This window comes from Bombina bombina, chromosome 4, assembly GCF_027579735.1.
Source record: "Bombina bombina isolate aBomBom1 chromosome 4, aBomBom1.pri, whole genome shotgun sequence".
Taxonomy (NCBI): Eukaryota; Metazoa; Chordata; class Amphibia; order Anura; family Bombinatoridae; genus Bombina; species Bombina bombina.
In genome coordinates this window covers 616,055,435-616,073,617 of record NC_069502.1, presented here as the reverse complement: position 1 = coordinate 616,073,617, position 18,183 = coordinate 616,055,435, and the positions used below count along the sequence as shown (strand labels likewise).

At 39.9% G+C, this 18,183-nt stretch overlaps 1 protein-coding gene across 2 annotated transcripts in view; it reads right to left on the bottom strand.

Moving 5' to 3' along the window:
• The window catches only part of LATS1 (large tumor suppressor kinase 1), an 86,571-nt gene extending 69,264 nt beyond the window's left edge, over window positions 1-17,307 (bottom strand). For both annotated transcript variants that reach the window (XM_053710629.1, XM_053710631.1), the window contains exons 1-2: window positions 17,213-17,307; window positions 8,205-8,693 (exon numbers count right to left, since the gene is read on the bottom strand). In XM_053710629.1, the coding sequence (XP_053566604.1) occupies window positions 8,205-8,546 (342 nt within the window). In that variant the 5' untranslated portion in view covers window positions 8,547-8,693; window positions 17,213-17,307. The remainder of the gene's footprint in view (window positions 1-8,204; window positions 8,694-17,212) is intronic.
• Window positions 17,308-18,183: the final 876 nt, after the last annotated feature.

Genomic DNA, 18,183 nt, shown 5'->3' with positions numbered 1-18,183 from the left:
GGAGAAATGGGCGGGAGCAGTGGACTCTCCTCCCACAGATGGAAATGAAATTATCATCAGGTAAGCATAATTTATTCATTCATTACTTGTAGGAATACCCAAGCTCTAGAGGACACTGAATGAAAAAAACAGGAGGGTAAGGGAGGCGGACCCTAAACTGAGGTCACCACAGCCTGCAGAACCTTTCTCCCAAAAGCTGCTTCGGTCGAAGCAAAAACATCAAATTTGTAAAACTTTCCCGCATTACAAATCTGCTCCATAGAAGCCCCATTCTTAAAGGCCCAAGAAGAGGCCACAGCCCTAGTTGAGTGAGCCGTAATCCTCTGAGGAGGCTTATGTCCCGCTGTCTCATAGGCCAGACGGATAATGCTCCTCAACCAAAAAGACAGTGAAGTGGAAGAGGCCCTCTGCCCCCTGCGCTTACCTGAATATACAACAAGTAAAGACGAAGTCTGTCTAAATTCCTTTGTGGACTGAAGATAAAACTTTAAGGCCCAAACCACGTCCAAATTATGAAGCAACCTTTCCTTTGATGAAGAAGGGTTAGAACACAAAGAAGGAACCACTATTTCCTGCTTGATGTTATGATTCGACACGACCTTGGAAAGAAAACCGAATCCAGCGCGAAGAACAGCCTTATCAGCGTGAAAAACCAGGTAAGGAGGTTCAAATTGCAAGGCCGCTAACTCAGACTCTGCGAGCCGATGCAATAGAAAGTAGGAATAGGACTTTCCAGGAAAGAAGCTTAATGTCAAGCGCATGCATAGGCTCAAACGGAGCCCTCTGCAAAATCTTAAGAACCAAATTTAAGCTCGAAGGAGGAGCAGAATTTCGAAAGACAGGTCTGATCCTAGACAGAGCCTGAGCAAAGGAAGCTCCGCTAGCTTCTTGTGCAACAGAACGGATAAGGCAGAAATCTGACCCTTTAGGGAACTGGCAGCAAGACACTTATCCTGTCCATCCTGGAGAAAGGCCAGGACTGGATACCCTAATCTTGTGCCAGGGGTATCCACATTCCTCACACCAGGACAAGTAGGTTCTCCACACCCTATGAGAGATGCGCTGAATGACCGGCTTCCTGGCCTGAATAAGAGTATCAAATCACTTTCTCCGAAAATCCTCTCTTGGCTAAGACTAGGCGTTCAATCTCCACGCAGTCAGCCTCAGAGAAATCGAGAAATGGAGCATGAACCAGCAGGTATCTGCGACAGGGTAACCTCCATGGAGATGACATCCCCACCAGATCCGCAAACCACGTCCTCCACGGCCACGACGGAGCAATTAGAATAGCCAAAGCTTGCTCCTGCTTGAAGCGGGCCACTACACGAGGTAAAAGTGGTAACGGTGGAAAAATGTAAAGTAGGTTGAACTCCCAGGGCATCGCTAAGGCATCTATCAGCTCTGCCTGGGGATCCCTGGACCACAACCCGTATCTGGGAAGCTTGAAGTTGAGTCTGGACGCCATGAGGTCTATCTCCGGCGTCCCCCATCTTATGCAGATCTCCGTGACCACCTCGGGATGGAGAGACCATCCCCCCAGATGAAACGATTGTCTGCTGAGAAAATCCGCTTCCTCATTTGTCCACACCCGGAATGTGTATCGCTGAAAGCGAACAATCGTGGTTCTCTGCCCATTCCAGAATCCAAGATACTTTCCTCATGGTTAGGGAGCTTCTCGTTCCCCCCTGATGATTTATGTAAGCCACCGAGGTAATGTTGTCCAACTGGAACCTGATGAATCGGGACGATCCCAGGGGGGCAACATTGAACACCACCCGCTGTTCCAGAATATTTATCGATAGACTCGACTCCTCGAGTCCACGTGCCCTGTACCTTTCTGGCACCCCAAATAGCTCCCCATCCTGATAGACTTGCGTCCGTGGTCACAATCTCCCAGGATGGTCTCAGGAAGGATGTCCCCTGGGACAGTTGTCCCGGACGGATCCACCAAGATAGGAATTCCCTCATTTGAATGTCCAGAGATATCTGTTGGAATAGATCTGAGTGATAGCAGTTCCACTGTCTCAACATGCATAGCTGAAGAGGTCCGAGATTGAACCTGGCGAATGGAATGATATCTATGCTGGATACCATGAGCCTAATCACCTCAATACACCTGGCCACAGATATCCTTGAGGAGGTCTGAAGGGCAAGACAGTTGGACGCTATCTTCAAACGTCTCTGATCTGTCAAGAATATCTTTATGGAAATAGAATCTATTATAGTACCCAGAAATTCAAACCTGTTGCTAGGGACCAGAGAACTCTTTCCTTCATTTATCCTCCATCCATGAGATCCAAGGAGAAGAAGAAGACCCCTTGAGCGATACTCCACAAGACTGCAGGATGGAGCCTGGACCAGGATATCGTCCAAATAAGGGGCCACTACAATAGCTCTGGCTCTCGCAACCGCGAGCAGCGCTCTCAGAACCTTCGTAAAGACTCTTGGGGCAGTCGCCAGACCGAACGGTAGGGCCACAAACTGGTAGTGTTGGTCCAAAAATGCAAATCTTAGGAACTTGAAGTAGTCCTTGTGGATTGGCACATGAAGGTAAGAATCCTTCAAATCTATTGTCGCCATAACCCGTCCCTCCTGAACTAGGGGCAGAATCGATATGATCGTCTCCATTTTGAACAATGGGACTGACAGAAACTTGTTTAGGCACTTTAGGTCCAGAATTGGGCTAAACGTGCCCTACTTATTTGGGACCATGAAAAGGTTTGAATAATACCCCAGACCTCTTTTTGGGACTGGGGTGATAACTCCGAGAGAGGAGAGATCCCTCACACAACTTAGAAAGGCGTCTCACACAACTTAGAAAGGCGTCTCTCTTCTCTGGTCTTGAAGATAGATTTGACAGGAGAAATCTGCCTCTGGGTGGATGAGTCTTTAATCCTATCCTGTAGCCCTGGGCTATGACCTCCAGAACCCAAGGGTCCTGAACGTCTCTTATCCAGAAAGAGATAGTCTGCCCCCTATGCAATCTAGAGATGGATCGGGGGCCGTCCCTTCATGCCGATTTTGTCTCGGCGGGCTTCTTACTCTGCTTGATCTTGTTCCAAGAGTGAGCTGGCTTCCAAGATCCCTTGGACTGCTCAGTTTTCGCGGCAGGCTGCTTGCGTTGAGACTTGTCTGTCTGAACGAAAGGAAGGAAAAGTAGAGCCCTTAGGCTTATTCTTCTTATCCTGCGATAAGAAAGCACCCTTGCCCCCCGTGACCGTGGATATAATAGAGTCCAACCCTGGACCAAAAAGAACCTTTCCCTGGAACGGGAGGGAAAGCAATCTAGACTTGGAAGTCATGTCCGCAGACCACGACTTTAACCACGGAGCCCTACAGGTCAAAACAGAAAAACATGAAGTCTTGGCATTCAGGCAAATAATCTGCATATTTGCATCACAGATGAATGAATGAGCTACCCTTAAGGTCTTAATTCGTTCCTGTATCTCCTCGAGGGGAGTCTCCACCTCGACCATAGCGTCACACCAATAGGTAGCAGCTCCAGCCACCGCAGCGATTGCCACTGCTGGTTGAAAAATGAACCCCGTGAATTGGAACATCTTCCTTAACATGGACTCCAATTTTTTGTCCATGGGCTCCTTGAACAAAGAGCCATCTTCAAGCAGGATAGTCGTTCGCTTAGCGAGAGTGGAAATAGCCCCATCTACCTTAGGAATGCCCCCCGCCCCCAGCTCACGTTTAGGGATCGAAGGTTCCTCCAACAATTTCGGCTCAGGAACCTCTAACGTAGCTAGCACCTCTTTTAACAGGAAGCGCAAATGCTCCATCTTAAACTTAAAATCCGCCCCTCCGAAGACGGAGGCCTAGATGTCGCCGATTTAGACCCCAAAGGAACGTCCTCCGAAGAGTCGGAGTCACCTTCATCAGTGGATAATCTGTCAGAGACATCTAGCGGAGTCGATGACCCCTGGGACAGATAGCTATGATTCACCTTTCGCATTAGCAGGGCGTGGTAAAGCATTGAAGGCCGCAGACACCGCTGTCTGTAACTGCTCAGCAAAATAAGGCGGCCAAAACGCCCCTCCCGCAGGAGGATTAGGATCGCCTAGGGAGCTGCATGTGCAATCGGAGACGAATGTAGGGAGTGTACCTCGCGGGATGGAGAACCCATTTAGAGGTGGACAGCTCAGTTGTACTAAATACCTTATTCTTTTAAGATATTGCAATCTTATCAAAGCATGTGGAATAGTGTTGAGCAGGCAGATCAACCGGAACCTCCTCACAATAAACACAGATGTTAGGTTTAATTAAAGAGAGAGTACCTTCTAACATAGAGTCCTCCTTAGCTTGCGCCTTTATTACGGACTAGATATAAACTAAATGGCACCTTTATATCCCAATGGCCGGGGCACTCACCACCTCCTATGACCCGGACAACAGAGAAACTCTTCGTCTCCTGCACCCACGGGACAAGAAGACACAACCGGTCACATGGAGTGCCATGCAGAAACCGCCTCTGCACTAAAGAGAGCCTCATCTCACACATATTGCAGCATAAACACAATAAACAGTAGACAACATTGTTTACAAATCCCCCCCCCTGTTCAATAACCTCCATTCCTGGGGTATTAACCCTTGATTCTATACAGATAAAAGGAGACACACTGTGACCCTGTCTTCTTACATTATCATATGTACATATTGAAACGATCTTACCAGAATCTACGCCGTGGAACAGGAACACAGCCTTTCAAGTGTGAAAGGTTAGTAGCGTCGCTCCTGACATGGACTTGAGAGCAGAAAGCAGGCAGCGAAACTCGTCAACACTGATTGCTTATGGAGCTGTTAAAGGGACATGAAACCCAAAAATTTTCTTTTATGATTCAGATAGAAAATACAATTTTAAACAACTTTCTAATTTACTTCTATTATCTAATCTGTTTTATTCTTTTGGTATCATTTGTTGAAGGAGCAGCAATGCACTACTGGTTTCTAACTGAACACATGGGTGAGCCAATGACAATCAGTTTATATATGCAGCCACCAATCAACAGTTAGAACCTAGGTTCTCTGCTGCACATGAACTTGCCTAGATAAACATTTCAGCAAAGGATAACAAGAGAAAGAAGCAAATTAAATAATAGAAGTAAATTGGAAATTGCATTCTCGATCTGAATCATGAAAGAAAAAATGTGGGTTTCATGTCCCTTTAATCTGAGTCGGGATGGTTTCGCAGAAAGACTCTCCCTGCATCTCCGGACTCTAACTTTTACCCATGCTCTCACTAAGAGGCCGACAGGACTACTTAAAACTCCAGTACCATTGCAAAGAGTACTACCCTCCATAAGAAACTACTACGAATCTTCCGACACTTCTCTGCCAACCTTCTGTGACGTAAGGCAAATAATGACTGGGGGGTGAAGGGAGTGGAGGGAGGTATTTAAGCCTTTGGCAGGGGTGCCTTTGCCTCCTCCTGGTGGCCTGGTTCTTAATTCCCACAAGTAATTAATGAAGCAGTGGACTCTCCTCCCATTAAGATGGAAACAAACATTATGCTTTCGATAAGTTCCCTCATATGAATTTTCACATCAAGTAACTGGCATATGCTATTGTATTGCCTAGATCATTTTTTCCTTCGATGATGTAGTCAAACACTGCCCCTTATTTACAATTACAATATTCTGTAATAACCAATATACCTTATGCATTTGCATTATAATAACATCACTTTGGGGTATACTGTGCTAAGCAGTTAATAAATGAGAAACATTACTGACTCTCTGTAATACTGAATGTCAGATCTAGGTTGTTTGCTATTATATTCTGCTAAAAATATTTTTGTTCCAGCATACTACTGAGAGTCTCCAATTAACAACCGGTTAACCTCATCTGTTCAAGACAGTTGGTTATAATTTGACCACACACCAATAACCAGTGATATGAAGCTACATAAAACACATTCTCCAGGTTTCTATAAAAATATTGTACACACTATAATTGGGCACAACACCTATGAACAATGGAGAACTTTGCCATTAACACTTTCTTGCTTGCTTGATGGATGTTGCTGCCATGTAATGCTTTTTTCTAAACAAAAATACCTCTACAGTGGTTAAAAAGACATGAAAACCAAAAGTGACAGTTTTCATCGGCAATCTACCTTCACATGGTAAAGGGAGCACTCTCTTACCATATGAAGGCAGATGCCTTCAGCCTCTGGCTGCGGTTTTAGCAGTCAATGCGGGACCGCAGCATGAGGCAGAAGGTTGGACGTAGGTACTATGTCAACAGGGTATGCTAAGCAAAGTACCGTGTGACATAGTAGCTACGTCCAATAGGAAGATGGGGTAAACCTAGCTAGGCTCAAATGCTAATTTCATAGCCCTTTAAGGCCGATTCTTATCTTAGTAAATTTTGACCGTTTATTTTGCACTTAGACAGCGCTAGTTCATTTGTGCCATTTAGATAACATTGTGCTCAGTGTGTACTCCCTTGAAGTTACCTAGGAGTCAGAACTGATTGGCTAAAATGCATGTCTGTCAAAAGAACTGAAAAAAGGATGGCACTCTTCAGAGGCATAGATACAATAAAAAATTTGGAGTAGACTTTCCCTTAAAGTCACAGGAAATGAAGACAAAAATATAATGCAATTTTTTTTATACTACATTTTATATTACAATCTCTAAGTAATGGCCACTAGAACTGTCAGTAAGAAATCAGACATTAAAGGGACATTATACTATAAAATTGTTTTTCACTTAATGTGTTTTGAATTACTTTACCAACTGTAGAGCATAAAATGTATGAGAATTTGCTTTTTAAGGTTTGTGTATAGGAAATAGCCGATTTTGTGTTTTGAAGCCACAACCTAATAAAATGGGTTGAGCTTGTAGGTATCAGATCTTATTACTTTATCACATTGTGTACATATACCTACTTCTTTTTCTTATATCTGTCCATAAACCAAAGACCAATACTTGAAGACAACAATGGAAAATTAAAATGGTATTACCTTATCTCTATACCCCACTGGGAGTGTAATTTCTTCTGCTATCTATAGCTTAGACCTAAGGCCAAAAACTTTCAGAATAGGTGGGGATACCACAAGCTAAATCAACTATTTCAATTGCCAATAGAAGGGTAAACAAGCTACTTGTAAACAATTTAATACACTCCAGCAGGTAAAGTGGATAATTGGGAACAAATTAAAAGGGGAGAACATTTTTGAGTAAACTGTCCCTTTAAATTTAAAAGAATAGTGGTATAAAAGGGCTTTTTTAGGATATTGATAAACTTTGGGGAATAATAGAGAAACAAGATTTAACATTTGATGCAGACAATATATTAATTGACTAAATAATGTACCGGGGGAAGTAAAAAGTGTGATATTGATTAAAGTAAGAATTAAACTTCAATGGATTGGATAGAACATGCAATTTTAAACAACTTTCTGATTGACTTATGTTATCAATCATGCTTAGTTCTCTTTGTATCCTTTTTGTTAAAGAGTAATCCAAGGTGAGCGTAGGGGCATACATGTGTGTCTAGCCATCTGGTAAAAGTGTTTGCAACAATGTTTATAGCAATGTTATATATATATATATATATAGTAGCACACAATTCTGCCATAGACTGCATGCTCCTAAGCCCATAGTAGCCTATCTAGCTTTACTGTTAAAGGATATCACGAAAAGAAAGCAAATTTGATTATAGAAGGAAATTGGAAATCACATGCACTATATGAATCATGACATTTTAATGTTGACTTTACTGTCCCTTTAATTAGAGTTGGGGCACTATGCCAATGTTTCAAACATAGAACAATACCTCAAATCTTAGAAGAAAAATATTTATATAAAAAGTATTTCTAACATTTTTTTTCAAATATACTTTGGTAGCCTTTGAATTCAAAGGTAATTAAAAAGGCAAACTATGATTTGAAAACCTATATAACAGGAATATTATAACTGGAGCAAGCAGAAGGCTTGAAGAGAAACTGTGGTGTTACCAGTTTTGGAAAATATACAGACCTACATAACCCCCCCACACACACACTATATTATATATATTATTATGGTTATAAAATTGTGTTCCTTTAGTTAAAAAAATAAAATACAAAAAGCCACTATTTGTACAAAAAGCTACCTATAATTAGAAAAATAGAGGCTATATTTTATGGAATATGCAACAGTGCCTTAGTAAATTCCTGAAATACTAGGATGATCACAAAGAAAATGCCTTACCTCGTCAAACCCAGCAGCCTGCAAGTCATGAAGCATTTGTCTGTTGACCTCTAAACTGGCCCTATGCGATAAGCCTGATGAATTGGCAAAAGGTTGTAGCGAGTTACGAATTTCTGCCAGGGCCTTGTGATAAGTGAGGAACTTGGGAGGATTCCGGCCTTGTCGAGGGTCTTCAGCCTTGGCTGCGCCCTGATCAGTTTTGGCAGCATCAGATGGTTTGGGTAGGTGACGGAGGCTCTCACGGATTTCAATTAGCATTTGTTTGCTGCTACCAGTGTAGTTACTGGCAGGAAAGGTTTTGGGCCTATGCCTGTATCCCTCGGGCTTCTCCCCTCTCTTCATGAAAACACATGTATCTGTATCACTTCCACCAGAGATTAAGCTAAAATACTAGAGGCAGGAATGCTACAGGAGCTTTTGGGTGAGTCCGCTATTGCTTGAAGTTCTGTTTCTCAGGCTTAAGGAAGTTGGTTTAAAGATTATGTGGACCTGCATTAAAAAATATACAAAGAAAAATAAATTAAAAAGAAAAATGTATTCATAGATCTGCATCCACAGTTTTTTCTCCTTTTCTTTATCTAAGCCTGAATGGTTCAGGCTATTTATCACTGCAATTTAGGAAATCATCAAAATTACACCTTACCTTCTGTTAACACAGGTAGCCTTTGCACTATTTAAGTAAATTGCTCTTTTATGTTTATTTTGTTAGTGCTTTTTACTGTATTACTATTTAACTCATATTTTGTATCTCTCCTTCAGCACTGGTATATTTCCCTCATCCCTTAAACATTCACTAATTACACCTATCCTCAAAAATCTTCTCTTGATCCATCATCCCCATCCAACTACTGCCCTATTTCCCTACCCCCCCTCGCCTCAAAATATCTTCGTATACACACGTTTATTACATTTCCTCTCATTAAACTCCCTCCTTGATCCATTGCAATCTGGATTTCGCCCACAACACTCCACAGAAACTGCAATCATTAAAGGGCCATAATACCCAAATGTTTAAACACTTGAAAGTGATGCAGCACAGCTGTAAAAAGTTGACTAGAAAATATCACCTGAACATCTCTATGTAAAAAAGAAAGATATTTTACCTCAAAAGTTCATCAGTAGCCACCTCCCATTGTAAAGGATTTCTAAGCAGCATTTTAGTGTGTCTGTCCTGGGACATCTGAAAGGATGAGCATCGTGCACTCTCATATTATCTCACCAATCAGGTAAAGGAAGCTTACTATGAAATCTCATGAGAGTTAAGTCAAATCTCATGAGATCCCAGTAAGAGTTCATGACCTCAGCACTGCTGATGCTGATTGGCTGCTGTTCATTTCTTCATTTTTTATTTATTTTACCTGCAGCTGGGAGCAGGTGAAGTATAACTTTTTACACAGAACTTACTCTGTTGAGCTGAGGAGATTGTGAGGTAAAATATCTTCCTTTATTACATAGAGAAGCTCAGGTGATATTTTCCTGTCAGCTTTTTACAGTTATACTGCATCAGTTTCAAGTGATTTAGCATATGAGTATTATGTCCCTTTAAGGTTACTAATGACCTAATTACAGCAAAATCTAAAGGCCACTTTTCTTTGTTAATTCTTCTTGATCTGTCTGCAATCTTTGAAACGGTTGACCAAACTCTCTTGCTCTAAACCCTCCAATCCTTTGGCATCTGTGACACAGCTCTCTTGTGGCTCTCCTCTTACCTGTCTAACCTGGCCTTTAGGGTTACCTTCTCTGGCACATCCTCTGACCCTTTACCACTTTCTGTTGGGGTAACACAAGGCTCTGTCCTTGGTCACCTTCTCTTATCAATTTATACATCATGCTTAGGTTCCTTAATACAGTTCCATGGGTTTCAATACTATTTGTACGCTGGCGATACCCAAATCTGCATCTCTGCACCAGACCTATCCCCTTCCTTACTAATTTGTGTCACTAATTTTCTTTCTAATATTTAATCCTGGATATCCTCTCACTACCTTAATCTAAACCTCTCAAAAACTGAGCTCTTTATTCCCCCCCCCTTGTTCCAAAATCCCTACCCCTCCAACTTTCTCTAACTGTTGATAACAAAATCATTACCCTAACCCCACATGCACAATGTCTTGGGGCCACACTTGACTCAGATCTCTCTTTCACTGCCAACATCCAGTCTTTGGACAACTCTTGCCGGCCCCACATTAAAAACCATCTTCAAAATTAGCCAATTCCTCACACAAGACACAACTAAGACTTTAATAAACTCTAATCATTTCCCGCCTTGACCATTACAACTCCATACTCTCCGGCCTCCCTAGCTGCCGTCTATCGCCCTTACAATCCATAATAAATGCCTCTGCCAAGCTGATCTTCCTTATATGTCGCTCCTCATCTGCTGCACCTCTATGACACTTCCTTCACTGGCTTCCTCTAACCTCCAGAATAAAACATAAAATCCTGACTAACTTTTAAAGCTCTCAATAACACTGCTCCACCCTATATCTCCAACCTAGTCTCCAGCTACTCGCCCTCCCGTCCCCTTTGCTCTGCTCATGGCCTCGTTACCTCCTTACATTCCCATCTACAAGACTTCTCCAGACTGGCCCCTATATTGTGGAATGCTCTGCCTCGCTATACATGAATCTCTCCCCTAGTTTTCAAACTTTCAAGCACTCCTTAAAGACTCTACTGTTTAGAGATAATATATAATAATATACACTAACATTTTTCTATCTTAGTTCCTCTCCTCCTTTAGTTATCCCCTTGAACCCCCTTAGCATGTAAGCCTATGAGCTGCTTTGTAGATCACCTTCATGAGAGCTGATTTACAACAGTGAAACTCTTGGCAGGGCCCTCTATCTCTTTGTCTCCCATAGCTGTCACCTTGCATATTAGACCCATTTCTTTAGTGCTGCGGAATCTGTTGGCGCTCAACAAATAACCGATAATAAATAATAACTCAACCCTCGATTTGGTAAAATAAAAAATGTACCAGTAATTCACATATCATCATCCTAATGGTGCTAATAATGAAGTTGAAATGGGTACAGAGAACCTTAGCTTTCAAACTACAGCTTTGCATTGACCAGACAATATCTGGCATTTTTTTTTCTTTTTTTTTTTTTTAAAAAAAAAAGACTAATATTCTGCATTGTTTTACCATCTCATTAGCTATGTAGTATGGTGAAAGAGTTCAACCAAATTTTATACAGTCACTACACAAAAACATGCACCTAAGATAGCAATATTCCACATTACTTCAAACATCTCCCTCCTTACACTTGAGCAAGATCTACAATTAGCGAGATACTGTTTATGCAGCATTGATAAACAGCATGCAGTGGTTGAACATCATTGCTGGGAACTATAGTTCCTATGTGTAACATACAGAATTTTGGTAGGCAGTATGGGGGAGTAACACCTGCCTTAGTATTTTATAAAAATGAATTATTTTAATTTTAGCAACATATGCAAAGTGATTTAGAATTCACATGCATGCGGCATAATAAATTGAATCTACAGTGAAATTTGAGATAATTAGGAGTTATGATTTTTGATGATATGAAGTATAGTAATCTTATATATTACTGTTTATTATAAAGGGTGCTGGAATATAAAATTATTTGCTTTATACACAGTTTCACCCAGCATTATCACTGCAGTCTGTGGCCATTTGTTTCAGGAGAGCTCAATGACAGATATAAACCAATCAAGGTTTGCAGTTTCCATTACCAGGACCTTTTGTCCGTTTTTTTTGTTTTTATTTATTTATTTTTATTTACACATTTTGAGGAAAAGGAAGGTAGTCAAAGGATGTGACCTTCAGGTAGGCATAACTCCTTGGCTCCTAGGATTTGCAAGCACTGGAATTACCAATATAGCGCAGTAATGTTATATAATTAGTACATAATGTATATGGCTTCTAAATTTATGGGCTGGCTCCTAGATTTTGGACAAATTTGTTGAGCACTACAATATAATAATGCACTAACCGCTTTGGCAATTCTTATAGTTTTCGTTATCCCAAAAAAACACTTTTTTTTCTACGAGTACGCATAATAGAAATAGTCGGTTTTAATATGTTTAATTATAATTACTGCACATTCCTCAGTATTTCTGTGTATTAAGGTATCTTAAACTGTAACACAATAGATTCTATTAAAAATGCATCTAAACCTTTTCAAACTAATTTGTGGCATAAAAACAACTCTTATCAAAACCCACGTGCCTAGGTACCCCAAAAACTGGTGCTGGTGCCATGTCACCCATCTCTACTGACATCCTGTCCACTGCTTGCCACCTACAGATCAGTTTTATTTAGTTGTTAGTGGCACTCACTGCATACTCTTAGGCAGCTGCAAATAACTACAGATCCCAGAATGCTGCTGCCTAAGGAGAAGTTATCTGTGAATGTGGATGCAACAATGAAGGATCATGAAGATCCAAGGAATCTAGAGACTCTGTTTTCATCATATTTGTAAGGGAATTGCTAAAATAGCGGATAATCCCCACCCAACATATACTTTTAGATAATGGAAGAAACAATGAGAAATTTATTTTCTCAAGTACATGTCAAAAGGCCACTCTTAGACCATGACATAATACCTCTCTTAGGGTCTGATGATCAAAAACTTGCAAGCATGGAGAGAAATCTTGCCAAATCTTTGTTGGCTTTTTTGAGCATTATTTTGGAATGTATGTGTTTCTCCTTCATATCCAGAACACCACATAGAGAGAAAAACAACTCTCAAGAAAAAATGTTGCCTTTTTAAAAGTTTTGAGGGACCTTGCGTTAAATCCATCACCAGAGCGGAGAGGATTAGCTCATCAGGCTCTTAGAATGAACACCAGGGCTAGATGATCCCATATACCTTAAAAAATTTAGCATTGCGGCTAATTTATTTGGGTCCTCTTCTTCTGATCATTCAGCTGTGTACATAACGTATAGCGTGCTGTCAGGGACCGGGTGAACTAAAGGGATGATAAATCCTAGCTTTTTTTAAATGCTAGCATTTACCCAGTGCTACAAATAAAGGAACTTTCAGCATGAAGTATTTTATATGTCATGACTGAAAGCCCCCTTTTTTGCCTTCCGTGTATGCCGCTCTGCGCGCCTCAGGTCGCCTAAGGCAGAACGCTATTTTATCAATAAGGTGTTGTTAGCCAATAGTGTGCTAGCCATTCAGCATAATGCCAACTGGGCGGCACAGATACTGGTAAGAGGTGGAAACCTCACCTCTTTGAAAAAATAGTGTTCTGCCATGGGAGGCCTGAGGCGCTCAGCACGGCATATGCTGCAGGCAAGTAAAGAAACTCAGCATAAAACATAAAATATGTTATACTTCATGACTGAAAGTCCCCTTTATTTGTAGCACTGCTAATTCCTAGTGTTTCAAAACTGCTAGGATTTACCATTACTTTAAGCATGCAGTGCAGCAGACAGCGACACTGTGTTCGCAACTGTAAATATATATTGGAATAAAAACATGCAGAGTGCCTAGGAATTTTTTATTTAAAGAAAAAATTATTCAGGGACAATTTTGTTATAAAATATTCTCTATACCTGCACTCATTCATAAATAATGAAATGCATGTAACACATATCCACTTCTGCAGAATACGAAAATGCTAGTCTGAGATACATTACATAAATTGAAAAGGAAGACCACTCAGGAACTCTGACAAGTGATTCTAGATATGATACTTAGTATAAACGTCAAATCTATGTGCCTAACTAGATAACTGAGGCACTCATATTTAGAAACTTACTGGAGACAATGTAATAAATTGATATTTGGGCTAGCATTCACTTTAAAAAAGGGGTTGGGTGTGACCTATCAGTATACAACTCTGGCAAAGCATCAAAATCTACCTCTAAGAGGCAAAGCTCATCTCATATCATCTAACACGTGGCATTCTACTACAAAGACGGCAGCACAGAGTTTGTAAATAGGATTTGGTAAGAAACTTCAGCTATATACAAATTAAAAAAAAAGTGGGAGAAAAAATAAACAAGTCATACTGTCCCAGCCACAGACAGCGGACAACATCAGCAACTAAAAATAAGAGGCAGAGGAGGAAAATGACTAGCATTAGGCAGACACTAGCTCAATTATATTGCTAACAAAAAATAAGAATGCAACAGTTAGTTATGTTCTAACTTAGTGGACATATCACAGAGACAGACAGAGCTATCAACATCAAGTATTGTCTAAATGACAAGTTAGATATAGACTGTGATGAGCTTAGCAGTTATTCAAACATAGCTATCAAAGCATCACTTTCAACATCTGCTTATAGAAAACATCACCAAAATCCTTCATATCATACTGTTTAAAAATAATGCAATGTCTACATTACAAGAAGCTCTCAAATTAAAAATAATCGTTAGTAACAATTATCATTAAGATTGTATATATAGAGTCCAAGATGTTTATCCGAAATGAGTTACACATCTAACCCCCTTTAACCCTCAGGGTAGTGACCAGTAACAATAGAAAAGCCAAATAGCCTTGAGAACTTAAGAGGGAACATAACCTGAAAACTAGGCTTGACCAAAGAAAAGAACTTGCTCACAAAATAGTGAAGAAACAAGATGGGGGTTCCAATAGACTTCACCTTGCCACTCACATAAAAATGTGTCTGAAAACCAGTAGGAGATCAAATATCTTTCCAAACTGGTAACAGTATCTTCATAAATCAGTAAGTAAACTTTCTTTATCAAATATATTTGGTAGATCTCCCTCACAAACTAAATATAAGTTAAGGCTTGGGGGATCTGGTTACTGCTCCAGCCAGAGTTAAAACCTATAGAGGGACAAACTTTGCATTTTCCAATATTTCTGAGACACCTTACTCCGCATATCTGTTGACAGACTTCAAAACAAAAAATAATAGAATAATCAGCCCGTTTGTCTCATCGTTCTTCCGCAACCTGCCTATGTACTCTAGTATGCTCAGTCACAACAGCTTCATGTAAGTGTTGCTCAAGAAGCAACGCATTACTGGCAGCTAGTTAATGCACTGGGAGAGCCAATGAGAGGGGGTATATATGTGCAGCATCCAATCAGTAGCTTCTGAGTCTACATAGGTATCCTATTCAACAAATAATAGCAAGAGAACAAAACAAATTAGATAACAGAAATTGGAAAATTGTTAAAATTCACATGCTCTATATGAATCATGAAAGAAACAAATGTGGGTTTCATGTCCCTTTCAGGATATGAAGTTAATTTGTTGAAGTGCATCTCTTCGACCTGAAGACTTGATTGTCATAAAAAAAACTTTGTTTCCTTTGATACTGTTACATATGAATGTAGTAATTTGGATCTTTCAATGCCCCAGTTGATACATATGATTGCTACAGAACTTCTCTTTGTATCAACAAAATGCAGTTTTTTTTGTTTTTATTTGCATCATTTTAAGCGTACTCAATTAAGCATATAGGCTCAAATAAAGCGCTTTTTTAATCAAGAGGCTGAGAGCTTGTGTTTGCACAATAGTATATTTGCTTTTTCTTTGGCCTCATATATTTTACTTCTGTGATCAGACTCTAGACATGTGTGAATACATAAACAATCATAAAAAATTGAGAAATTAATTTTGTTTTTTTTAATGTGCCTTTAATGCAAATGAGTTGACCAGAAAGCACATCAATGTAAATTTGAGAGCTTAAGTAACTTTAATTTACAGGAAATAAAAGTAAAACATGTTCTGCATTGTACTTCTAAACAAAGTACTACACTTAAAAATATTACTTTATTTTACTGACCTTTTTAATAAAATACCAGGTATTCTCCCATTATACTGGACAGCTGTGAGAACAGATTGCATGAATCAGAAAGCATGAACTACAGTCCGCTTTAGGGCAACCACTGTAAAATGACCTACTATGATTTATGTCACAATTTATAGTTAATATAGTAAAAATATACGAATGACTCATCATAGATATAGTACATGCCTTCAATTGCCATTATGTTTGTGCTGATCATGATCTCCTACACACTTGATATGTTCTCCCCGTAGGGGCATAACATCTTGTATAATGGAAAAGTACCAAATATTGTTTATAAATGCAGAACAGTATATGAATAAACTCCTAGACAAACCTCTTGAATTTGTTTACCTTTTTTTTATTATTTAAACAGAGATCATCTGTAAATGATATTGTGCAAGCTATGTAACAAAATTCTGTAAACTAGACACTTTTGCAACTTTTTTTTTAGTCTAAATTTAGCAGTTTATAGTCACTGATATGCAACTAATAGAGAATAATTACTAAGGATTGTTGCTGACATTCAGTAGCACTAAAATATAACAGGGTGAGATAAGCGTAAAACATGCATGCCACTTTAGATACAGAATCAACAAGATGAACAAAACGTACACCCAAATGTATGTTATTCACAATCTTTATTGACAAAGTTTCGAAGAAAAAAAAAATGTACACAAGAAAATTCTTCAGCACGTAACATGACGTAATGACGTCTAATTACGTGCAACCACAGTGTAAAGCGCTATTGGAGAACGTTCATGCTCTTTGTTCGCCGACTATTGTCAAACTGTTACAAAGATTAACTCATTAGCAACCAAACACGTCTGCGACACACAAGCAAGCAGTTGCAGGCTTTTCATGTAGCAAACTAGTAAATAGCACGTACGGTACTTGTATGCAGTCGGTAATCTGACGTATATAACGTCCCCTGCTTTATAGACAAATCGAACCAAGGGGATGTGGAAGGGGGCGTGGAAAATTAACTTTTACATGACACTTGCATTCACTTGCCAAACCGCAATCATTTTAGAAACTATGGCCATAAGTTCAATGGATGTTTATAAGACATTTTAGATCCCCGTCAAATAATTTAACATTGCAATTTCCAATCCCCCGCACCCAGCAAAGTGGGACAGTCCACCAACAGTTTTGCCTTTCAATTGCACTTCCCAGCAAATATACAAACATTTTATTTCCACCTCTTATACAAATAGGGAGCATCGCTCTATCTATAACGGTCACTCACCCCCCAGCTCTGCGGTTTCGGCTCAGTTCAGGGCAGCCATTTTGCGCCTCGATCCTGTGCCTAGCAGATTCCCGGATGCTGTTGTGTTTTTTTTTCCTCTCGCTCCGGTTCCTCCTACTGTCATTCGCTGGATGATCTATACTCCGCCCACTACAGACTTGTTCTACGACGTCGTAGTGTAGTTTATGGGCAAACATGTTAGGTAGCCATCTTTAGTTCTGGATAACCTAAGTACTGAAAATATGCTGCCATATGGTGCACGCTTTCTAAAGAGATTTTAACATAATGTTTATACAATGTTGCAAGTAACCAGGCTGCAGAAAATCTGTGGTTAACCCCTTCTTGCCTTCAGTTTAGTCTTACACTATTAAACCTACATTTTTTCTTTCATGGTTCAGATAGAGCATGCAATTTAACTCTAATTTACTCATCAATTTTTCTGTGTTCTCTTGCTATCTTTATTTGAAAAAGCAGGAATCTAAGCTTAGGAGCTGCACCTTTTTCGTTCAGCACACTGGGTAGCGCAAGCTACATTTGCTCTATCTGAATCATGAAAAAAAAATTGGGGTTAGTTTCCCTTTAATTACCCAGTGATGGGTAATGGAGAAAGAGAGGTTAAAGGGACATAATACTCATATGCTAAATCACTTGAAACTGATGCAGTATAACTGTAAAAATCTGACAGGAAAATATCACCTGAGCATCTCTATGTAAAAAAAGTTAGATATTTTACCTCACAATTTCCTCAGCTCAGCAGAGTAAGTTCTGTGTAAAAAGTACTCAGCTGCAGGTAAAAAAAAAAAAAAAAAGAACAGCAGCCAACCAGCAGTGCTAAGGTCATGAACTCTTTTACTGTGATCTCATGAGATTTCACTTAACTCTCATGAGATTTCATAGTACACTTCCTTAAGCTGAATAGGGAAATAAAATGAGAGTGCACAAGGCTCAACCCCTTAGCTGTCCCGGGACAG